The sequence below is a fragment of the Paramisgurnus dabryanus genome, chromosome 24, assembly GCF_030506205.2.
Source record: "Paramisgurnus dabryanus chromosome 24, PD_genome_1.1, whole genome shotgun sequence".
NCBI lineage: Eukaryota > Metazoa > Chordata > Actinopteri > Cypriniformes > Cobitidae > Paramisgurnus > Paramisgurnus dabryanus.
Genome location: NC_133360.1, coordinates 15,158,161 through 15,183,359, shown reverse-complemented (window position 1 = coordinate 15,183,359; position 25,199 = coordinate 15,158,161). Strand labels below are relative to the sequence as shown.

Below are 25,199 nucleotides of genomic sequence, written 5' to 3'. Positions count from 1 at the left end.
TTGTACTCATGTTTACCGCTAATAGTTTTGTAAATAACTCTCAGTTTCTTCAAAAACCCATCAATTGGCTTCATATGGTGTCTATGTCAGCAGGAGTCACAGGAATTTCTTTTGTATTGAATATATAGGGTTTTGAACTTTTAAAGTGGTGAACTGTTGACTTGCATTATATGAATCGCAGAACCCTGGGATTTCTGCAAAATATCTTCTTTGTTGTTTAACTGAAGAAAAAATGTCACCAACATATCAGATGGCCTGAGGTTGAGTCAATAAATGGCAAATTTTTTGGGTGAACTGTCCCTTTTTAATAGCTTAAAAGTAGCAACTGTGGGTAACGCACAGCGTCGGATTTGGATAGGTCCCGTTAGGGCACAATCATATTATCCAAACCATGCCCCAGCGCGATGGTCCCCCTCCCTACTCCACCAGATGCACCCACTCACACTGTACTTTTTTCGATCCGAGCCCGGCATGCTTTCGTCATGAGGATGCAAGAATTGTTTTGAACAGGAAGTAAAGCACTCTCTTAACACTGGAACCCATCGAAATCTTAAGTCTGTGTTTTTTATTTAGAGTCGTTTGGTCCGCGATGATAAACAGCCCTCTCAAATGTCTACCATATTGCTTAGTTGACCTGTCACGTGTGCAGCTCAGACAATCACGTAACCCTGCTGCGTGCATCATAAGGTTTTAACGAAGACAGATGAATGTGAGTGGTCGCGCAATTGACGTCTCTCTTTTTGAAACGCGCTCTGTAGCAATCACACTGCGCCTTCCACGCCTAAGCCTGAAATAACCGCGCTCCAGCGGTTATCTGCAACCCGGCCAGGGCAGACTAACCAATCCACGCACGGGCGTGCTACAGAGCGATCACACTAGTCAAACGGACCAGGCTTTGGGGGTCAAATGCACCCAAGCGCGGTTTGATTTGGATAGTGTGAATACACCCTTTGTCTGATGCCTGAAAAAGGAGTGGCCCCAATACCGATCCCAGGTGCATCCCTAGTTTTTTTTTCAGATCTATAGTCTTCATTTTTGTTATTCAAAGTTGCTTTTTTCCATACATTTAAAAAAACGAAACAACCCTAGATGACTGAATGGCAGAATTTTTCTTTTTGGGTGAACTGACACTGCCTACAGATATGAAAAGAATCAAGGATAGAAAGAAGATAATAAGAGTGTTTTTCATGCTATGAAATTTTTTTCCTACCATTTCTGTCATGAGAGAATTCGTCCCTTAACCTAAAATATTTCTTATTCTCAGTGACCCTGTACATTGGTAACACAAAAAATCACTTAATTCATTTTTTCAGGCAAGCTTTTTTTTCATTCCTGATGTCTCAATGGCCGCCAATGGCTCTTCGTCCAGTAGTGTGTCATTTTCACTCACAGCTTTGCATTGTGCACTGGATAAAAGCATCCCACTCACCTGGAGTGGGAGAAATAAAAGGGTTTTCTATCAAACACAGAGCTTCACTGTTTTCCTTCTTCACTGCTGTACCGCACATTCACAACCGCTTGCTGGACGCTAGGGGTGTCACGATTCTCCAAATCCTCGATTCGATTACATTTTCGATTCTAAGGTCACGATTCGATCCGATTCTCGATTTTTACATATTTTTATATGGCATATAATTTAGACAAAAATGATATGCCATTATTTATTATTATTATTATAATACTTTAACATTAACATGCACATTGTACAACTCGCATGGGGGTTTGTGGGCTTCACTTAACGCGTGAGCTTGTAGAGAGAGGATTCCTTCTTGCACGCACATGGACTATGCGCGGTTGGCTTAATGGATCGGGCGGATGACGTGACGAAAAATAATATTTTAATTAAATTCAGGCGGGTGCCGGATCGACTGCTTGTTATTAGCTCTGTCCTTCTAAGCATGCGACATCTCTGTCTTTCATAGTGGCAGCCTCAGAAGTTCAAGAAAAGAACTGAAATGAGACGGTCTAGCCTTCTGAGGACCCATAATTTGCGTCACCTGTTGCACGCGCCCCCAGTAGCGCCCACCGCGCCTGTCAGCAGAAAACAGCGGAGACATTTCTGACTTATTAAAATAAATGTGTAAGCAGAAAAATATTAATTTATTTTAGAACATATGACACATTGATGTAGATTAATCTATTCAACAGCATATCAAATAATCAACCTAGAAATATACGCAACATAAACAGAATAATATTAACACAAAACATAACTTATAATACTAAAACAGTGACAAGAAAACGTTTTCTAATAAATACACAGTTTTATTTAATAAAGCTTTAAATTGTTTGGGATATCCTCGGCTGTTAAGGATCCATTGGTTCTATCATTAACAGCGCAGAAAAATGAGGATGCATTTTAACACAGCTCTTATCAACGCTGGCGAAGGAGGAACGTGGCAAACTCAAAAAATGAGAATTAAAAACAAAGGAAATAGAATGTCAGAAAGGGTTGCCTGGAATAAGTTTTACAACGTGGTAAATCAGGATGACACCAGCATGTATGTAATTCGTGCGTTTAATTTAGGCTATTTATTTATTTATTTTTGTCCCTGTGCGCCGATCGAAGACGGAGTTCACTGCTGATATTCAAGAGGTTTCTAGTCAGTTTTGAAAACTGGTCAGAAACGTTGGTGCGCATGGATGGTGGACGGATGATGAGTTTTTTATGCGGTTGCGGATGAAATAATAGTCCATCCGCGCATCTGAAGTCTGAACATAAACTAAAGTAGTAATCCTTATGTATTTGTTCAGTTTTATGCGTTTCATGCAAGCTGAGGCAAACTATCCTTTTGTTTAAAATATAAGTTAACCCGCTGCATCTTTGCGCCTCCCTCACTATCGCGCACGTGCAGAGAGCTGCACTCTGTCCAAAGTCAGATCACTGGTAATCCTGTTTATGATATGCATTTCAAGAAGTTGTAGCATCCCTCGTGTTTAAAATATGATCGCGTTCCGCTGGACAGATGTTTTTAAAAGGCATCTCTGAGAGTTTTTTCCTCGCTTGGCAAGCCGACCGGACGTGAAATGGGGGCGTGGCAGCATCGACGATCCCATTTTTTAATTCGAAGTTCGAAGCTGTGAATTAATTTCGATCGATTTCGATTTAAAATCGAAATCGTGACACCCTTACTGGACGCACAACCTCTGTCTGCATGCATATCTGGAAACATACATCAGTATTAAGTGATGTTGAAACAAGCTAATATCATATAAAATTAGCTCTTGAAATAAATTTTTAGACTTTGTAAACTTGCACGGCATTTGTGCTACCGAGATTTTTATACTTTGTGTTGCAAACCCTGATTATGAGCTGTAATAGTCACTCTGGAATGTAGTTTACACTAAAATTCAGACACTCCCCACAGCTCTGAACCGTTACAAAGCAACCCTTATCGTGTTAAACATGACAAAGCTCTAGTAATGCACAGAGGTGTGGCGTTATTCCTCCCCGCCAACAAGCGACATCATGTTCTTCCTTCCTACGCGTGCACGAGCGTAAAACTATGAAGTGGTCGCCTCGATGATGGGATAACTGAGGCGTGATTTCCTCTCCCCCTCACACACACCTCCCTTTGTGAGTCACATAGGGTATGTGAGGTGAACACAATGTCCACTTATGTATTGGTGAGTCAGTTGTACTAGCTCAGTCTGCTTATGGCGGGTCGCTCGTGACCGTTTTATTTTTGCTCTCTTTCTACCCCCTCCTATTTCTGGCGTGGTATTTTTAGCAGTAGCACTGGTGTCGCTTTGTGCACAGACTGCCAGAACACCCCGTCCTCTTATGCACACTCGCTCACTCGTTTCCCCTCCCTTTCAGCAAGGCACACTTTGAGCTGACTGCTTGTGTGCACAGTGCCGGCTTTCTAAACTTACTTCAAGTAAGGCCGTGTTTCGACTTGAGTGCCCTTGTTTGACTTCACTGTTATTTCTCAATGCAGTCACGACGGCAACGGTGGGTAGATGCCGGTCCAACCCGCCGAAAACCCAGCTGAGCGGGAAAATCGCTCTTGCCTGGTTGAGGAGGAGCTTTGGCCGAGATTCTCTCAGGATTCTGTTGATGAAAAGTGGGTCACTGGGTCATCCAGCGGTAAAGCTCAAACTGCTCCGTTACGACAGGCCTGAGCTAGTTCGGCGGTCCCATAACTGCTGTTTACACGCAGGAAGGGCCAAATTAGTCTTATTAACCATAGAGAATAACTGCCAGGCTCACACATGTGAAATCATGTTGGATATCGGGCATTGTTTATACAAGAAGTTGGACAAATTGCTAAGTCATTCATACATTTGTTTGTTAAGTAGGTTTCATTAAATTTACCTGCTGTATGTAAATGCTTTCAAGTACAGTTTGCACTTTTGTTCTGCCCTTGTTAGACATTTATGCCAGAATAGATGCTTTCATAAACTAAGCAAGTGGCTGACATAATAGATGGACTCATGACATGTCAAATAAACATTTTTATACGTATGTATGTATTCTACTTGCAATGCTTTCGATTCCATTAAAGTGCACCTATTTTGTTGCTAAAAACAATGTTATTTTGTGTATTTGGTATAATACAATGTGTTCTCATGGTTTATGGGTTAAACAACACATTATTTTCCACATACCGTACATTTTTGTAACTCCAGCAATCCTGCCTTCCTCAAACGCATTGATTTTGTACTAAACTCATTGATTTGAACAACTGTGTCCCTGATTGGCCAGCTAATCTGTATGTTGTGATTGCCCTGAATACCTCTGACGTCAGCTGGAAAATGACGCTCCTTACCATGTTTGAAAGATTCAGTCACAATTCAATGCTAACAGGAGTTAACTTATAGGGTAAAGTCAAAGCAGGAGGAATTATGATAATGTCGATCTTGTCCACCTCAACAGGCTCAGGAAGTAAACTGCTGCTTACAATTCATTGGTTTTTGTTGTAGTCCAAAAAAGACATGGTGTATAATGTTTCTGTATATATAAATACAAATGGATGCAATTATATAATTAAGAAATATTTGAACATGTATATACATTTTTATATTTATATATAATTTATATTATAAATATCAATGCCTAACGCTGGATTTCCACCAACTGCGGAGCGGCTGCAGATCGGCTCCGCTGCGTTACGGCTCCGCCATCCGCCAATACCCACCAGTTTTGTTGCAGAGTGGCTGCGTGCTGAAGTGACGAGGACCCAAGATGTCTCGCAAATTCACATGATGATCGCGCAATATCTAGTTCTGCCCATTATGACGTTAAATTATGGCGTTTTGCTGGACCAGCCCAGATCATAACATGAGATCTCACGAATTCAGGTATGATCACGCGATATAGTCATGGCTCCGCGCTGCGGCATCCGTCAAAAATAGAAGCTCTGCGTATTTGTTCTGGAGGGCTGCGGATGGCCGGAGCTGTGACGGATTCGTAACGCAGTCAGTGGAAATACACAGATTGACTTGAATGGAAACCGATTGACTCCACCGCCGATCCGCAGTCGGTGGAAAATCCAGCGTAATATATTAACATATTATTTTCTCACATATTATATATAAAATTATACAAGCGTGTGTGTATTTATCGGTGATTATGCGATCGCATGATTCAACGCATAATCAGCCAAAGTCTGCATATTTATGCAGTGGTCGCATTTTTTAAATACGCCGCACTTTCGCAGCATAAATTGCAGATTTCCGTGCACAAAATATGCGGGCCTGCATGATTTCATTATCACCGCATTTTCGTAGCAAAAATCACATATACCTTAGCAGAAAGTTGAAAGTACTTTACACAAGCGCAGCCATGTCCCCAGTTGCCATGGGAACGTTATGAAGTCATGTGATTATGTGACTAAACATCATTGAAAGCTGCAGGTTCCCGCAATTGCTGCGCATAAAATTGCATAAATATCCTGCATATTCCATCAATTTTTTTTACGAAAACGTGCCGCAAGATCAAGGATTATTGCCCGCAACAATCACAAAAAACTCTGTGTTCTGGAAGGACTGAAAATGTATATACAGTATGCATAATTATTATACACCGTACACATACATATATGATGCACACAAAAACATTTATTCTGCCAATGGTTTGTTACGATTAGTTGTAATGCTGCCCTACATAAATGTATATTATATGTATAGTCTTGTACTTTATTATAATAGCTGTCTCTTCCTCCAGGATAAACACCATGATGCTGCACATGAAATCATCGAAACTATTCGGTAAGCTGGTTTTAAGTTAAATTTCTCTGTCAATCTTATGTTAGCATGATATAATTATCATAAAGCTTAACCTGCTTTCTGTTTTTGTCCAGTTGGGTGTGTGAGGAGATCCCAGATCTTAAGCTGGCCATGGAGAACTATGTTCTTATTGACTATGACACCAAGAGGTGAGAGACCATTTCTATGGGACTTTATATTAAATTTATGCAAATGGGTGAGTTAATTTTGTCGTTTTTTTGCAGCTTTGAGAGTATGCAGAGACTGTGTGACAAGTACAACAGAGCAATTGACAGCATTCACCAGCTGGTATGTTCAGCTGTTATGTTTCCCACAATACTTTGCAGTTTTACTTCTCTAAAAATACAATTTATTACAAAATATGTTTGTGTTTTTAAACTACACATCATGTATCAAATCCAACAGTGAGTCCGATGCCAATTTGACAAATTTAGAGAGCCATTTGTTAAACAGAAAAGTGACAGTTTACCGTTTGACTGACTGGTTTATTAACCGGATCAACATCTTTCATTCCTGAGTCAGACCATACTGTTCTCGCTCTGTTTTTTACGCCCACAGCTATACAAATATGTGACTTCTTTATCAGACAAAACGATGAAATAACTACCATGGTATAGAAATTATTACATTTTAATCTCTCCTGTGTGTGTGTCACAGTGGAAAGGAACCACCCAACCCATGAAACTCAACAAGCGGCCTTCAAACGGCCTGCTGCGTCACATCCTGCAGCAGGTCTACAATCACTCTGTCACTGACCCGGAGAAACTCAACAACTATGAACCCTTCTCTCCTGAAGTGTACGGGGAGACCTCCTTTGACCTGGTGGCCCAGATCATCGATGAGATGGAGATGATGGAGGATGACACCTTTGTGGATTTGGGAAGCGGTCAGTAACTGTTACCCCAGAATAGAAAGTTTTGGTATTTCTTCCCCCTGAGCGTGATATGAGATAAAACAATACCGTCTATGTCAGTATGGTCTGATGTGACCCTCATTATTTTCAACAGAAGCTCAGATGTAAACTTGCATTTTGTGCAGCTTAGGAATGAAAACCATGTCTTTGAGTTTTCGTCATACACTGTTTTAATAAAGGTGTAAAAATTAAACATTATAAAAATGAAAGGTGGTTGTGACATCTCACACGAGATGCTTTGACTCGCATTTTAACATTTTATTCCACTTTGTAGAAAATACTGAAAATGTATTGAATATCGGCATTCATCAAGCCATTTGGTTAGTATCGACCAGCCCTACCCCAGAATGTCAAAATATACCATTTGGGTTGTTTGATGGAAGCAACCATGGCTGAATGTCAAATTTATAATAGATTTTTGTCTCATGTTTATCTTTTATGATTCGCAGGAGTTGGTCAAGTAGTTCTGCAGGTCGCTGCTGCCACCAATTGTAAACACTACTTTGGCGTGGAGAAAGCGGACACTCCAGCAACCTATGCAGAGGTGCGTCAGATATAATGGGGGCAGGACTTGATTTAATTATAATGTGATTGGGTTTATAGATGTGATGCTGTTGGTGGAATTGGTTTGAGTCTGAATTTTTTATTTTTGCAGTCAATGGATAAAGAGTTTAAGCGGTGGATGAAGTGGTACGGGAAAAAACATGGCGAGTACACGGTAAAGGATTGCATTAATCTCTACTTATTTTTTTTACATTTCCTTTGGCTGGCGTATATGTATATTTAGATATGTATAGATAAGCGTTTGTATAAGCTTACCGGATTACTGACGATTTGAACCTATGTAGTGGTCGGCCGATATGGTTTTTATTTTCTTACCGATTATTATGAAACCTGTATGGACGACATGAGGCTGATATAACAAATTTTATTAAAGTTAATCTCTCGACGCGCACTAGCTCGGGGGCGGAAAGACGTGAAATTTATTTACGCTGCTAACTATATATATATATATATATATATAGATAGATAGATAGATAGATAGATAGATAGATAGATAGATAGATAGATAGATAGATAGATAGATAGATAGATATAGATAGATATAGATAGATATAGATAGATATAGATAGATATAGATAGATAGATAGATAGATAGCCTACTGTCTACAAACAATAATAATATTAACATTACTATACATCGTTTAAAAGGTCTACGGGTTTAGCATCAGTGTATGGTCTCGGTTTTGAGATACAGATGCTCTAGCATCATAAATGTAGTATTTTGTTACAGAAGTCCAGATGACAACATGCAAAATATAAACGGGACTTCTTACCTTTGTGTTGGTATAATGATTGCAAATCGAATCCAGTCTGTTTCAGATGTGTAAATAACCCATAAAAACTCTCTAATAAAGTACATCCACTGACCATTTTTGTCCACAAATGCGTATAATCCGTGAAATATAGATATATTGTCCATTGTTTACATCAGATTTCACATGCACGTCTTGTAATAGATTATAATATACAATCTGAGGACTGCATATGTCGTAACACTTACAAAACCAGCAGTCAAACTTGTTTGTAAAAGTAGGCGGGAGTAATACATACTAGATAGAAAAGTTTGAAGACAAACTTTATGTTGGCTTGACAAAGCCTAGCCTGAACGTTTAAAACAGATTGAGAGAAATTTAAAACAAGTTTAGTTTAGTATTATAACTTTCCGTAAACATGATACCAAAAGTTACCATGTTAGCATGTTTAGCAGTAAGTTAGCATGATGCTAACATGAATTAGCATGAAGCTAACATGATCCTAACATGAATTAGCATGAAGCTAGCATGATGCTAACATGAATTAGCATGAAGCTAACATGATGCTAACATGAATTAGCATGAAGCTAGCATGATGCTAACATGAATTAGCATGAAGCTAGCATGATGCTAACATAAATTAGCATGAAGCTAGCATGATGCTAACATGAATTAGCATTAAGCTAGCATGATGCTAACATGAATTAGCATTGTGCTAACATGAATTAGCATGAAGCTAGCATGATGCTAACATGAATTAGCATGAAGCTAGCATGATGCTAACATGAATTAGCATGAAGCTAACATGATGCTAACATGAATTAGCATGAAGCTAGCATGATGCTAACATGAATTAGCATGAAGCTAGCATGATGCTAACATGAATTAGCATGAAGCTAGCATGATGCTAACATGAATTAGCATGAAGCTAGCATGATGCTAACATGAATTAGCATTGTGCTAACATGAATTAGCATGAAGCTAGCATGATGTTAACATGAATTAGCATGAAGCTAGCATGATGCTAACATGAATAAGCATGAAGCTAGGATGATGCTAACATGAATTAGCATGAAGCTAGCATGATGCTAATATGAATTAGCATGAAGCTAGCATAATGCTAACATGAATTAGCATGAAGCTAGCATAATGCTAACATGAATTAGCATGAAGCTAGCATAATGCTAACATGAATTAGCATGAAGCTAACATGATGCTAGCATGATTAGCAGGAAGCTAGCATGAAGCTAACATGAATTAGCATGAAGCTAGCACGACGCTAACATGAATTAGCATGAAGCTAGCACGACGTTAACATGAATTAGCATGAAGCTAGCACGATGCTAATATGAATTAGCATGAAGCTAGCACGATGCTAACATGAATTAGCATGAAGCTAGCACGATGCTAACATGAATTAGCATGAAGCTGGCACGATGCTAACATGAATTAGCATGAAGCTAGCACGATGCTAACATGAAATAGCATGAAGTTAACACGATGCTAACATGAATTAGCATGAAGCTAACACGATGCTAACATGAATTAGCATGAAGCTAGCACGATGCTAACATGAATTAGCATGAAGCTAGCACGATGCTAACATGAATTAGCATGACGCTAGCACGATGCTAACATGAATTAGCATGAAGCTAGCATGATGCAAACATGAATTAGCATGAAGCTAGCACGATGCTAACATGAATTAGCATGAAGCTAGCATGAAGCTAACATGAATTAGCATGAAGCTAGCATGATGCTAACATGATTAGCATGAAGTTAGCAAGATTTATTATGAAATTAGCATAAAGCTAGCACAAAACTAGCATGAAGCTAGTATGACTTAGCATGGAGCTAGCATAAGGCGAACATGACCAAAAGACCCAACCCCCATGTCTCTATGATGTTCGGATCCAGAGATATAAGGCTTTGTTCATTATGTTGCTAGGGTGCTCATATTTGGTTGCTAGGGGCGTGGCTTAATACCTCAATAAGAATCCTCCGAGACTGATTGGATGCCTGAGTAAAATGAGCCCACCCCCATGTCTCTGTGACACTGTGCTGCAAAGATATCCATCTGGGCATTTTATAATGGCAGTCTATGGGATATGTTGCTAGGGCGCCCAAAAATGGTTGCTAGGGGCGTGGCTTAATAGCTATGGGGCGATCCTGAGAGACTGATTGGATGCCTGAGTAAAATGAGCCCACCCCCATGTCTCTACGACACTCTAAAGTGAAGATATTCCATCTGGGACGCTTTTATTCCCTTATATGGGCATGTTCCCTGCCCCATTATAAGTCAATGGGGAAAATTGGGTGGTCCTTACGCCCCAGGGGTGAAACTTACCCCCCAACGTGATGTATGTTCTTACACAGTCTGACAGCCTCTTCAAATGTGGTAACCCACAAGTTTCTACAAATTTCTCGCTTGCAGCTATGACCCGTCAAAGTTTGTCGTAATGTTAAGTCAATGGAAAATTTGGGGTGTTTGAGCGCCCCGTTTAGGAATTCGGAAGGTCCCATCAGTTAGAAAAGATATAGCATAAATCTACGTACCAGTCTTAAAAGTTTTGTAAAGTTTTGTGGGTGTAGCTTGAAAGCTCTAGGAGGAGTTACTGTTAGAAAAAAGTGTGAACAGAAGAATAATAATAATAATAAGCTTAGATCGAAGAACAGTATGTTGGCTTTGTCAAGCCAACATAAATATCCAAAGAGCCCTGTCAAATATAGTGAAGTCATCTGACTCGCTCGTTCCTCCAATGTTCCTTGATAGACAGAACGTGTAGCCAATTAGATAACGACTCCAACGATCTTTGTGTGACGTTTTATTTCCTGGTGTGGAAACGGCATTTTATACGCTTACATAAGAATAAACGATAATAAGAACGAACGTGTATGCATGTAAACAAAAGACTTTTATTTTGGGGCTGACTGGCACTTAGAAAAGGCACTAGTCTTACAAAAACTCTTGAAAGAACCTCATTTTTGGGTCTATTGACTTCAAACGTGAAATATAACTTCTTTAGACTTGTGGCTTTGGCATTTCTAGGTTTCACACACATTTATCATTAAGATTTTTAGTATTACAAAAGGAAATTACAATATTATTTTAGTATATTACAATGTACTTCAGCCTCTCTAACTTTTTTTATTTTTATCTTAAAATAAATGTGAAACCTGGAAAATGAAGCTCAAAGTGTCTTCTATCTAATGATACCATGTTATGCTTATACTCTAAATGGTTTAGTAAAAACAGCCCTTTTAGTGAAATTAGGTCTTTTCATGGTTTGGGCCAGAGTGGGGGTGCTTTTCAAGAGGTTAATGAGACACAGAATATTGGAGAAGCTACATAAACATTTGTTATGCATAAAATTTCTAAATATAACCTTTTTAAGTACTTAAAACATATTTACATAATTAATAATTTACATTATAAGACATAATAAAAAAAATGTCATTAATGACTCACCCTCATGTCGTTCCATACTCGCAAGACCTCCGTTCATCTTCGAGACAAAGATTAAGATGTTTTAGATTCAGTCTGAGAGCTTAATTGAAAATCTATGTACGGTATGCTGTCCATGTCCAGAAAGGTAATAAAAACATAATCAAAGTAGTCCATGTGACATCTCTGGGTCAAGTTAGAATGTGTTGAAGCATCAAATACATTTTGGTCCAAATATTACTTTTCTTTCGGTTCTGTTGTGAACCTCGTACACAAGACTGAAGTCTCGTGACTGCAGTGACGCGGCTAACGTGTTATCTGGTGCGCCTCCAGCTTTTTTGTGCACCCAAGCTTCGTTTACAGTCTGAGAGAGACGCACGCTATAAGTTTAAAAATAAACTTTGCAAACACGTCTGAAGAAAACACGTCAGCCGCGTCACTGCAGTCACATGACTCCAGTCTCATGCACGGGGTTCACAACAGAGCCAGAAGAGAAGACAATGCTGAATAAAGTCGTAATTTTTGTTATTTTTGGACCAAAATGTATTTTCGATGCTTCAACACATTTTAACTGACCCGCTGATGTCACATGGACTACTTTGATGATGTTTTCATTACTTTTCTGGACATGGACGTCTTAATCTGTGTTCTGAAGATGAACAGAGGTCTTACGAGTTTGGAATGACATTAGGGTGAGTCATTATTGACATTATTTTCATTTTTGGCCGAACTATCCCTTTAATGTGTATCTGACATTTCACGATACTGTTTAAACACAGCATAACATCTTGTTATGGTAGAGAAATTTACTGGGCGATTAAAAAGATTTATCGACCGATGGGGGACCCCAAATATCGGCCTTTGCAAAATATAAGTCTATTACTAAACCTATGCCATTTTTACATTGTGTTAACAGTTGATTTTTTTTGTGACAGTTGGAAAGAGGGGATTTCCTTTCAGAAGAATGGAAAGAACGTATAGCCACCACAAGGTATGATCACAGACAAACTGTTACTCCATACCAATATGCTTATTTAATAACTAAATGTAACTGTCATTTCATGAGAATTCAAAACTGTCCGCATGTTGTCCATAAGTCCCGTGAAAGTGTAATGTGTTTTTTTACAGTGTTATTTTTGTGAATAACTTTGCCTTTGGTCCTGAGGTGGACCACCAGCTGAAGGAACGATTTGCCAACATGAAGGAAGGTTTGTAAAAATGCACCAGAAACTAGATTCATATTCATATCAACTGGATTCATCTTTTTTTTTTGTCGTTATAAATAAAAAAATAAAAAAACTAATATTGGCTAATACGGATATGATCATCCATATAGTGATGTTTAAAGGGCATGGCACTAAACTTCTTATATTTCTAAAAGAGCGTTGTCTCAGTGTAGCTCAAATACAGCTGTGTCAACACCTCATTCTGAAACATTTGACCTCTGTCAGACTGTTTTCTGGTCTCTATTGACCTTCCGGTGTGAATAAATTAAGTGTCAAGCAAATGACGTCAACATTTCTCTGACATCAAAAAGTCTTCTGACTTCATTTTGTCTTTCTAAGGTGGAAAAATTGTATCTTCGAAACCCTTTGCACCTCTTAACTTCAGAATAAACAGCCGAAACTTGAGTGGTAAGTTTTTTGAATGCACTAAATTGATTTATTCTTTAGACAAGCACCACTATTTTCTTTCAATAAAGGCAGATAATGAATTGAACAAACCTCTAAACAAAAATTTTTCCTAACAGACAACAAACTGGCTAAAATCCTTACAGGCTTGCAATGAGGAATATAAATATGCATGTTTTTTGTTTGTGTGTAATTTATTATTTTGTCTTATCTAAGATATTGGCACAATAATGCGAGTTGTTGAGCTTTCGCCGTTGAGGGGCTCGGTATCATGGACGGGGAAGCCAGTGTCATACTATCTGCATACAATAGACCGCACCATAGTAAGTGCACATTCATTTGGGTTGTGTTGATCCTCTTGATGTTTACAATTGAAGCCTTAAAGGATTAGTCCATTTTCTTAAAAAAAATCCAAATAATTACGCACCACCATGTCATCCAAAATGTTGATGTATTTCTTTGTTCAGTCGGGAAGAAATTGTGTTTTTTGAGGAGAACATTCCAGGATTTTTCTCATTTTAAAAATGTTTCGACACGTCATCCGTGACCTCTTGACGTGAAGACGTATTACGTGAGGTCGCGCTGGCGCGTCACAGGACCGGAGGAAGATGAGAAGTTGTGGTTTAAAAGTGCATTTTTTTTTCTTGCCAAATATAACAATCGTTTAGCTAGATAAGACCCTTATGCCTCGTTTGAGATCATTTAGAGTCCTTTAAAACTGCAATTTTAAACTGCATTAAAACTGTTAAATGTTGGGGTCCATTAAAGTTTACTAAAATTAGAAAGAAAATGGACTAAAAAATTTTTTAATTTGCATTAGTCTTTAGTATTACCCGTGTCTCTCATGTGACACACATAGAAACTTTGTGCTTTTATTTACCTGTCATTTGTATCTAAAGCATGTGTTCTGAGACCAATCATTTTATTCTGCACTTGCTACCAAAGACTTTAAACCCTTTAATAGGTTTTTCGTCATAATTTCTTTTTTATTATGCAGTGCAGTATAATTAAATTTTTACAGAATTTGGTATGCCTGAATTTAGAAGTCATCTACCCACGTACTTTAGAGTAAATTGATAAAAATGGTCATATTTTACAGAAAACTTTGATACAATGTGATGGAAAAATATGATGCAGCTTTGGTCCCAATGGTGGGATCGCAGAATAAAAGGGGTTAATTTATTATTAAGCTGCTAAAAGCCCTCAAGTCAATGAATTGTTTAACTAAAGTCTTGACTTCTGTTTTGCAGCTTGAAAACTATTTTTCTAGTCTCAAAAATCCTAAACTCAGGGTGAGTCTCATGTTTGTTTAACTCTTATTTAATGTCTTGTTTATGGGTGGTTCAGTGAGATATCTGTTCCCACAACATCCGAGCTGTTTGTTTTGGTTTAGGAGGAGCAGGAGGTCACCAGGAGGAGCAGACAGAAGGACAGTAAAGAGAACAAGAGTAACACCCCCACACCGACCAAACCCAAGGAGCACAAGGTAAGATTACAAATGATACAAGTTTTAGGCTGGGCCTCCTTTTGGTTTGTTGTTTAAGCAAGATGACATAAATCAAAATTGTGATTGATCCACATTGCGTGTTATTCTTCAGAAATGGATAATACAATTGTATAACTAATAACATCAACCAACATTCACGTTACAATTTAATAGTGATAAATAAAATTAGTTCTTTGGTGAACTTGTTTGCCGTTTGAATGTTGTTTGTAATGCATTTAACTTCCGTTATCCAATAAGAAATTTCATCTTGTTTTGAAGACACAGCACGAATCAGGTGGTGAGGAGGAGCGTTCCAACTCGCTCGTGCCCACAAAGGCGTCGCCCAAACCCAGGCGAGCCAAACTGCTGTCCAGAGGCCGTAAGCTGAGCAACAGGAAGCGTGGAAGACCCAAGAAAGCCGCCACTACGACCGCAGCAGAGCGGAAAAATAAGAAGAGCCAGAGCGCCCTAGATCTGCTGCATGCCAAGACTCTTTCGGCCGCCCCCTCTCAGGGTACGAATGCTGATCTTTTTACATTATTAATAGTTCATGTTTGATGGCATTGAATTCGGTCACTAATTTTTAGATTAACCCTTGTTTTTTTCATCCACAGATCCATACAGGTCACCTCACAGCCCATTTTATCAGCTACCTCCTAAAGTTCAGCATTATACATCGAACCAGCTTGTCTTAGGCCCTACTCCACCAGGTCTTCAGGCTCTTCTTGGTAAGATTTGCTCTAGTTTCTAATTCAGTATCCAAGTATTCAAGCGTTCAGTTAACATATAATCTCTCGTTTGTTTGCTAGATAACATCAAAGTCCAGTATATGCAGTTCATGGCCTACATGAAGACTCCACAATACCGCACCAACCTGCAGCAAGCTCTTGAGCAGGAAAAGGTAAATCGTCCATCTCCTTTATTGGGTTTTCATCGTTTGTAACATCCACACACTCGTAACCTTTATTATTTGACTTTTTTTCCATTGCAGCTGAGACACACGGAGCTGACAGGTCAAGCCCAGCAACTGCTCAACGCTTGTCATTCTCATAAAGAGAGAATCAAAGATCTTTTCCAAGCCAAACTAGAGGAGGTAAGGCAGGCAGTGTGACGATGTGTATATAATCTGTAACTAGTCAATTTAATGGTTGGGTGGATCAGCATTGCTATTTGAAGTAGCCCAGTGCCCAAAGATGTAGATAATGGTGTGAATGTGTTAAACCCGGATATTCCCTCTCACAGCTGGGTGTAAGGGCGGTAACTGTGGAGGACCTGGTGCAAGCTCAAAAAGAGATCACGGCCCACAACATGCAGTTGAGGGAACAAACCAAACAGCTGGAGAGAGACATGCTTGAGCTTCGGGACCAGAATTTGGTGCTTGTGAGTGATCACGAGTCAGGCTTTGTTCATTTGCCATGAGAAATGAAGTATCTAGAGGATCTGATTTTCTCATGCTTGTGTTTGCTAGCTAAGGGCTCGGTGTGAGGAGCTAAAGCTGGATTGGAGTTCCCTGTGTTTGGAGACGCTGTTAAAAGAGAAAGCAGCTCTGCGAAGACAAATCTCAGAGAAACAGCGCCACTGTCTGGAGCTCCAGGTACTGCAAGCTTTTACTTAAGTATCACTTTAGAGCAGAATAGTGGACCCAGTCATAGTAGCAATACAGTCTTATCACACGCTTTCTCTGGTGTCTCCTTAGATCAGCATTGTTGAACTTGAGAAGAGCCAGAGGCAACAAGAACTTATGCAGCTCAAGTCATCCTACAGCCCATGTGAGGTGTCGCCATACAGAAAATTTCTCCCCGGCCCGGAGCCCCGCCCCACACTGGATCCCGACTCCACGAAATTCACCCCGCAAGCCTCTGCAGGTGTCAACGGCCTCAGCCCGGAGCTCTCCATCAATGGCACCGCCTCGCCCGGCTACGACAGAGCCAGCAGCGCTGGGAAGAATGAACTCCTCACCCGTTACCTGCCCATTTCTCCCGACCACGAGATGGTGCCACCCACCCCTGACCCGAGAACCAGGCAGCTTGGGCAACAACTGCCCGACTACACCCGTTTTTCGCCAGCTAAGATTGCTCTTCGCCGGCACCTCAACCAAGATTCGACTGGCAGTCAATTTCGAGCGCTTGGAAACATTCACAGGTGAATCTCAGATGCAGGTTATGTAAGTAATGTCCAGGTGTGGTGTCTATGGGTCACTGATCACACTCACTGGCTGTTTTTAAGGGGTGACATTGGTGTGGTTTCATCTCCAACTCTGGGATTAAAACATGCTTGCTCTTCACCAAGTTCTTCTGATATTCAAGGGAACACCACACCCAAGAGCACAGATAGGGTAACTGACACACATTAATTGTTTGTGTGTACCCACACGTAAGCGTGCTGTCAATGTTAAGCACTTTTTATGTTTTCGCAGGCCGATAAGGAAAAGAGGCCTACTGCCCCAGGTGACTCCATCACTAGTTTACCAATCAGCATCCCACTCAGCACTGTGCATCCCAACAAACTCCCTGTCAGCATCCCGCTGGCCAGCGTGGTGCTACCCAACCGTGCAGAAAGACTGGTACATATTTAATACTAATAATGTACAGATGTTGTTTGCATAATTTTTTTTTTTATTTCAAGCTTTATTTTCGTTTAATAGCGGAACACTCCAAGTCCAGTGTCCAATCGTGAACCAGCCGGACAAAGCAATGGCAAGCCACCTCTTACGCCTACCTCAGGTACAAATCACACTTATACCTTTTGTATTCGCATTTGGAGATTATGTTAGTTAAATATAAATGCATATAAATTCCTCGTCACAGGGTACTCCTCCAGCTCAGGGTTGGTGAATGGCTCGCACTCGGCCATGTTGACGGAGGATCAAGACTGCGAAGCTCCGTCCCCTCCATCCCACAGCACGCCCGTCATGGGTCTCCCACCACGCAACTCTGGCCTCAGTCCTCCTTTGGGCACCGGCGGGGTGCTGCAATACGCCGACGGCCCACCGAGACTTCCCCCCGAGGACGGCCACGACCGCCAGGGCCCTGAATCTGACACGGAGCCTCTGGACAGCGAAGCTCGTCGCCGCATCTTTTTCTCCTCCTCCTCGTCCTCCTCTTCCTCGTCATCTTCCACAGGAGGTTCTAGGCTGCATCACGGCTCAGTGAAGCAGGGACACCATCATCACAGTAAGCATCATCACCACCACCACCATCATCATCACTCTCCAGGCACACACGGGCAAGAGGGCCGCAAACGAGGCCGGCGCAAGCGAAGTTCTTCAACGGCAATTCCTGCCAGCGGATCGCCCAAAAGGAGGTCCTTTCCTGGTATAGGTTCCTCGAGTCATCCATCTGGATCTCCACTTAATATCAATTCTATGGTGAGTTAAATAGTGATGGCGATTGTTGCTCTATTGTTACTTTTGATTGTATTTGTGGATGAAAATTTAAACACAATCCTTACACCCTCATTCTTCACCCTATGAACATAAATCTGTTTAAATAGGCAGAGTGCTTTAAATAAGATTTTGTTTCTGTGGCAGGTGAACAACATTAACCAGCCTTTGGAGATCTCGGCCATCTCCTCCCCAGAGCAATCAGGTCGCAGTCCATGCGGCCCAGATCTGGATCAGCCACCTGTGCTCAAGCGAGAGCGCCCTTTAGAGCTCAACAACACAGGCCGGTATTCCTCCACACCCAGCTCGGATGAAGAGGGTGAAAACTTTGCCCCAGATAGCTCCAATTCTTCCCGGTAATACATCTTTCCTTTTAGATCCATTTATATGGTGTGTATCTTTTTAACATGTGCCATTCTTTCCTTACCGAGTTGTTCTTCTTTCAGAATTGAAAGGAAAATTGCCACCATTTCTTTAGACCGAGATGGACCAATCAGAGATCTTGAAAGGGGTAAGTCCCATGTGTCTACTGATCAACTACTCATTGATCACATTTGAACATATTTTATAGTTTACATCATGCGTCTCCTCTGTAGGGTCACAGGGACGTAAATCTGGTCCCAGCAGTGTAAACAGCGAGGTTTCTTCGTCCTCAGGTGGCAGCAAGTGGAAATCCACCTTCTCTCCCATCTCTGACCCCAAGCCCACCTCTTCGGACCGCCAGGGTGGCTCCCCCTTCGGTGTGGGGGCATCCCGCGGCGCCGGAGGTGGCACGGACTCCGACTCAGACCAGAAACCGCAGAGGAGAGGGGAACGTGAGCCTTACGGAAACTCTAACCTGTTCCTCAGTCAGGACGGCGGCGGTGGTCGCTCGGTGGTCAACGTGTCTGAGCGTCCTCCGCAAAAACAGAAATCAAGGGATTGGGACCTCAAAACTGTGAGCGGATTGGCCAGCCAGAACCTCTTTATATCTGCTGCAGCCAGCGGGGGCATCTTAAGTGGGAAAGTGGGCGGAGCCACTACGGTTTCCTCCGCTCCCTCAGTGGGGCAGTACTTCCCATTGGGCGGGGCTTCGGTCCTGCAATCCTTATTTGGAGCTCAGACGCCCGGAGCCACCGGTGGAGCCCCGCGATTGGTCAATGGACATTCGGCGCTGGGCAGTTTCTCCAGCGCTGGGCTGGCAGGGGGCGCTGCGGGAGGTGAGTTTCTTTGTTTTAAGTTTAAGTCTGATTTTAGAATGGTCTCTCTTGGGTGCAGAGTAAAAGGTAAGTTGGGGTCCAGCTGCAACCTTGCCTGGCTCTCCCGCACCGCTTGAGCGCTGTTGATATACAAGCTGACTGTGCAGAGGCTAAAGCAACACACCCAGAAGAAATGACAAGAGTTTGTAATGGCGCATTGAACACAAATTTGATTTAAAAATGGAGTAATTTATGACATAAACAAAAACTCTTTTGAAGTTCAGCCTTCTCGTTTTTTCTGGGTCTTTTTGCTGTTCTTGTTTTTGGGTACAGAGGCATTTCACTGCATACCGGCACCTTGCAAACACAGAGGAACCTCTTAGGGTTTAAGATTAGTTTTTTGCAAGGTGTCTGCTGTACATGAGTGAAACTGCCTTATTGCTTTACGTATGCTTGTCTGTTTGGCTTGCTGCTATGCATAACCCGGCTGAGCAACCATTTTCTCTCTCTCTCTCGCTCCTCCTCTGTGCTGTGTCTGCAGGGATTTTTCACCACTTGGTGCCTTCAGTCTCTTCTCAGCAATCTGGGACAAATCTCCCAGGCAGTTCCCAGCAGAGGCATTTGGACACTATCCCCAAACCAGGGGTGTCATTCTTGGCCTCTGGCTCCACCCAGCCCAGCCGCACACAAACCGTTCTGCACACGCCCTCCCCGCCCGCTCACTCTCTCCCACCGCCCCCTCCCCTCCTCAACGCCACATCCTCCTCTTCCTCCGCCCCTACCCAAACCTCGTCCCCATCCCTGGTCGCTGCTTCTGCTTCATCTCGGCCCTTCACCGTGCACTATTCCCCACACCTCCCTCCTCCGCAACCCCCGAGCAGTGCAGGTTCAGTTGGGGCCGGGGCCTTGGGCGCCTGGAGGACTCTGGGTATGCAGGCATCCTACACGGCCTCGCAGATCCCTGGCAATCGCCCCAGATAGGACACGCAGAACGTGGGAGGGGGGTGGGATGGGCTGAAATGGGAAGAGAGACGGATACAGGGAAGCTGCTGCTGCATTTCGGCAGCTGTGGTGTTATCAGTCCAAACAAGGTATGTGGGAATAGCATGATAACACGCAACGTGCTTTGCTGCTTTCTTTTTATAGCTCGTTTTCACCTTTTGAGGGTTTTTTTTGGTTGACGCAATTCTGCCCAGAATTGCAGTTTCATTTTAGAAATGTTGTAATACGTTCAGGGTTCAACAATAAGTGTTGGCTGAATGCATTTTTGACGAAAAAAGTGATGGTATGAAGTGCAAAACATTACCCATACTGAGAATATTTTTATAAGTTTAATACAGACATTGAGAAACAAAAGCTCTCATTCCCGTTCTTATTGTTGATCCCTAAACTTAATGCCATAAATGCAAGTCATGTAACTCTTGCTTTTCTCCCTGACTGCTTACAGGTACCTGACGAAATCTACCTCAACCCAACATAACCTATGCAATGGACAGGTGTGGACCAACGGGCTCGACGTGCTCACCGGTGCTCAAACATTTGTAAAGCCGGCATTGTAACACTGGCATGGGTATCAGAACTAATCAAAAGGTGCAGCTTAACAGAAACACACAGACATCCTTATAAAGAGGTTCTCGAAGTCATATTCATATTTAATTCCTTGTTTTAAGGCGAGTTTTAGTGTAGCACCACGTTGGGGTGACGCTAACGGTCATGAATCGTTGCTTATTTAACATGGCCCTCCAGATGCTTGGGTTACTTTTATGTTCATGTTTCGGGAACTTGATCCAAATTTGCAGCAGATTGGCTTGGAAATGCTGTTTGCTAATAATTGTCTTGTCACACTCACAATGGACCATATACGCATAACAAATAACTTGTGAATCTTCATAACCTTGCTGCTGTTATACATCGAAACAAATGTGGCTTTTATGATTAACTCTTCATTGGGTGGAATGATTGAAACCCCGCCTCCTAAAGCATCATACAGTTTTCACCCTTATAGCTTGAGCTACCGATTAAACAAATATGGGAAAGTTTTGTGATTCTGTATTTCAAAAATAAACCTGTTTTATAGCAGTTAGGCAACCCTTTGGATTGGGTGATTTACCAGCACTATAAAAATGTAAAAGTTGGATTCACTTAAAAAATTACTTTGGTTGGTAACACCTAAAATGTCCTTTTTTTGTTTTTGTTTTTTGTTTTCTGAATTTTCAACTTTAAGTGAAAGATGTAAGTCGAAAATGTTTAAATATTTTAGGTGTTACCAATTAAAGTAATTTAGAAAATATTTCACCTACATTTTTTGCTTAAAGTAAGAAAATTTAAGTTGAAAAAACTTTAGAATTGAACCGTTACCATTTAAGTTATTTTAAGTTGTTCCAACTTTTACTTGCGCTTTCCATAGTAATGTTTGGTATTGAAATTTAAAATGAAACCACATGCTCTGGCTATTTAAGGGTGAATCTCAAAAAACATCTAGCAAAAACATATTTTACCCTAAAATCAAAAGGAAATATATATTTTTTTTCATATATTATACCTATCATTTATTTCATTTAGATGCATTTTATTCATCAATTTTCTTTTGTAATGTAGAAAAAAGTACTCTAAGGCAGTGGTTCTCTAAGGCTTTTTTAGCGTGTGTATGGCACATTCCTTCGCGCCCCCCCCCCCCCTCAAAGAAAATTTACGACAAAAAACTGTTCTAAAACTTAACTTCTAATTAAACAAAACATTAAATGATAGAAAGTAGTGCTGTTGGTTAGTAACCTTATTTTAGGTTTAATTCCACAGAATTCATGCTAAATTCATTTATTTTATAAAATGTCATCAAACTGGGGCCCCCCGGCACGATCTCGCGGCCCCCAGGTTGAGAACCACTGCTCTTTGGCTTTTTAATTTTTTCGTTAATATAAATTTAGTAATTGTTCACATTATTTAGAATTGTGAATGTTTCATTTAAAAATAATCAAATCTGACCCCAATCTTTTAAGGAAAATATAATTAAGGAAATTATTTTCTTTTGATTCTAAGGTGAAATATGACCTGTACATATTCTCGATAGGCTTACACGCATAATGAAATTATTTATTTTTTAACTTACACTGGATAACGTTACCTGTGGAGCTGTTATTTCAAACAGTATAACGGCGTACGTCATTTTTACGTGCTTGGCTTTTATATGTCAAAAAATTTCAACGGGTTTCATACACCTGCACCTTCCCAGAAATACACCCATAATAGGAATATCTGCAGGGAAAGAAGCGATTAGAGCCACAGAATGAGCAGATGCCTGTAAGTAATCTTTTAACCAGGTTAGTTACCATCGGATCGCAAGGAATCACTACGTTTACTGCAGTTTTAGTGATCTTTTTAGTTTAATACTCAAACTTCCGTAATCTTAACCGTTACTGCTGAACCTTTACTTCAATGCACATATTAAGTTCAATCTGGCTCCAGTGTGTTACACGGTACAGGCTTATTCAGGTGAATCTGGTGCTAAAATCATTTTCCTCGCAGATTTTACAAAGAAACTCATGTTTTCCTTTGGATAAAGAAGTCCAATGTTGTAATGGTGCTCTCCGAAACCTGGAAAACCAGCACAAACTTTACAATATCGCAAACATACACACTGGGGAAATGCAAAATATTTACAAAACAACAAACGTTCAAAGATAGAAAACTACTGGGCAACTTCAACTCATCTTTTGTGTATTTTATTTTGTTCTATTGTTCTTTTCTTTCTTTTTTTTGTACTGTGAATGGTGTTGTGTCTTTATATCTGTATAATTGTATATAATTTGGGTTATTTATCGTTTGAAATTGTTTGCATTTTGTATCCGAGCACAGCACAAGATGTGCAAAGTGTATGTACTTGACTCGCGATCTGAAAAAATGGTGCTATGATCTGTACAACTTAAGACTGTGCTTATTTATATTAACAACATACAGAAAAAAAAGAAATGAATAAAGATTCTTGGTGCTTCTTTTACACAGGGATGTTATCAAGCCTTGCGGCATTTCTTTTTTCGATATTTATAACGTAATCCTGTTTGTTGGTGCCCAGCATGAAGCAGACCCTGCTTGTATGGATAGTGCCGATTTTATACGGAAGAAACACCTTTTGGTCTTAAGAACCGAATACTTGTACATGGAAGTTCATACGTTGCAGAACTTTATCAGGAGGAAATTTTGTTGATTTTTAAATGGTGCTCGCCTCTGAAATTGATCTGTCGGTACTTAAAGCTAGTAATATAGCAAGACTCGACTGTTCAAGAAGCTTGTTTGAAATACTAAAGTGGTGCCAAAAGGCGTTTTGCGCTTTTATTCCTTAATATCCGGCTTTCTTTTTAAGAGAAACGTGTGTGTGTTAAGCCTGTTTGCCTGCCATCCTAGTCCAGAATGACTTGGTGCTTTTTCTTAAAGGGATAGTTCACTCAAAAATTAAAATTGTCGTCTACTCATCCGCATGATGTTCCAAACCAGACCTCACTTTTTGGGAATTTTAATCTCTTATTTATGGAAAGTTAACATGTACAATTTTCCAAAGGCTTCAATTGTTAAGAATTTTATGAGGTACTTTTAGGGTGCCATTACAACTTTTGTTAAAACTTAAAGGGGCGGTTTCCCAGACAGGGATTAGATTAGTTTTAGTGGCCTTGTCCACACTGACTTTCTATGCGGTTCGGCCGTATGTCCACACGGAAACGCAGTATGACGTCACTGAAACCGAACATTTTTGAAAACCCTGCCAGGGTATTTTAAGAAACGCTGTTTTTTGCCTTGCGATGTCACTTTTGTTAGGCTTTTGATTGGCCAAGGTGGCTTTACGATTTGAGTTATATCACCGCCTGCTGGTGTGGCATGCTCAAGACAGCGCGTGATCACGTGTTTTTGCTTGTTCATGTAGGCGGAGATTTATTTTAAGCTTGAGCATATGTGGAGGGGATTTTTTTTAAACCGCAGGTTATAAAAATACACGTGTCCGTGTGGACTAGGCCTTAGACTAAAATAAATTTAAGAGCTGTCCAAGCTGAAAATAACTTGCATTGACATATCTTAAAGGCGGGGTGCATGATTTCTGAAAAACGCTTTACAAAAGTGAGTCGGGTTGATTACCTAAACACAGCAGTAAGGGGCGTGTCTACCAAACGGCATTGTTGCCTGGGTTGCGTATGTGTGGGGCAGATCTATCAAAAGAAGGTCCGGATTCTATTGGGGTAGGGGTGTGTTTGTTTAAATGATTTTAAATGTAAACATTGGCTTTCAGAGATCATGGACCCTGCCTTTAGGATACATCAGTACTCTTTGTTTTGCCTCAAAATACACACAATGAATGTTTTCAGTAAGGCATGTTTGTTAAAACTAGTTATATTTTCTAATTAAACTAAGGCCTAGTGGTGGCTTAAAGGAATAGTCTACTCATTTTCAATATTAAAATATGTTATTACCTTAACTAAGAAGAGTAGATACATCCCTCTATCATCTTAGTGCGTGTACGTAAGCGCTGGGGCGCGCTGCTACACTTCGATAGCATTTAGCTTAGCACCATTCATTCAATGGTACCACTCAGAGATAAAGTTATAAGTGACCAAACACATCAACGTTTTTCCTA

At 40.7% G+C, this 25,199-nt stretch overlaps 1 protein-coding gene across 6 annotated transcripts in view; it reads left to right on the top strand.

The window, feature by feature from the left end:
- dot1l (DOT1-like histone H3K79 methyltransferase) overlaps window positions 1-25,199 on the top strand; it is a 31,451-nt gene extending 6,252 nt beyond the window's left edge. The window contains exons 2-29 of one of the 6 annotated variants that reach the window (XM_065246570.2): window positions 6,170-6,213; window positions 6,306-6,380; window positions 6,456-6,519; window positions 6,889-7,117; window positions 7,594-7,688; window positions 7,800-7,862; window positions 12,841-12,896; window positions 13,034-13,113; window positions 13,471-13,539; window positions 13,753-13,859; window positions 14,787-14,828; window positions 14,930-15,022; window positions 15,308-15,536; window positions 15,637-15,750; window positions 15,832-15,923; window positions 16,014-16,115; window positions 16,265-16,402; window positions 16,491-16,616; window positions 16,719-17,164; window positions 17,249-17,357; window positions 17,439-17,585; window positions 17,667-17,745; window positions 17,830-18,389; window positions 18,552-18,760; window positions 18,851-18,915; window positions 19,001-19,603; window positions 20,124-20,673; window positions 21,030-25,199. In XM_065246570.2, the coding sequence (XP_065102642.1) occupies window positions 6,170-6,213; window positions 6,306-6,380; window positions 6,456-6,519; window positions 6,889-7,117; window positions 7,594-7,688; window positions 7,800-7,862; window positions 12,841-12,896; window positions 13,034-13,113; window positions 13,471-13,539; window positions 13,753-13,859; window positions 14,787-14,828; window positions 14,930-15,022; window positions 15,308-15,536; window positions 15,637-15,750; window positions 15,832-15,923; window positions 16,014-16,115; window positions 16,265-16,402; window positions 16,491-16,616; window positions 16,719-17,164; window positions 17,249-17,357; window positions 17,439-17,585; window positions 17,667-17,745; window positions 17,830-18,389; window positions 18,552-18,760; window positions 18,851-18,915; window positions 19,001-19,603; window positions 20,124-20,563 (4,476 nt within the window). In that variant the 3' untranslated portion in view covers window positions 20,564-20,673; window positions 21,030-25,199. Of the gene's footprint in view, window positions 1-6,169; window positions 6,214-6,305; window positions 6,381-6,455; window positions 6,520-6,888; window positions 7,118-7,593; window positions 7,689-7,799; window positions 7,863-12,840; window positions 12,897-13,033; window positions 13,114-13,470; window positions 13,540-13,752; window positions 13,860-14,786; window positions 14,829-14,929; window positions 15,023-15,301; window positions 15,537-15,636; window positions 15,751-15,831; window positions 15,924-16,013; window positions 16,116-16,264; window positions 16,403-16,490; window positions 16,617-16,718; window positions 17,165-17,248; window positions 17,358-17,438; window positions 17,586-17,666; window positions 17,746-17,829; window positions 18,390-18,551; window positions 18,761-18,850; window positions 18,916-19,000; window positions 19,604-20,123; window positions 20,674-21,029 lie in introns of those variants that run through there. The other 5 variants (XM_065246571.2, XM_065246569.2, XM_065246572.2 and 2 more) reach the window with 5 other exon arrangements.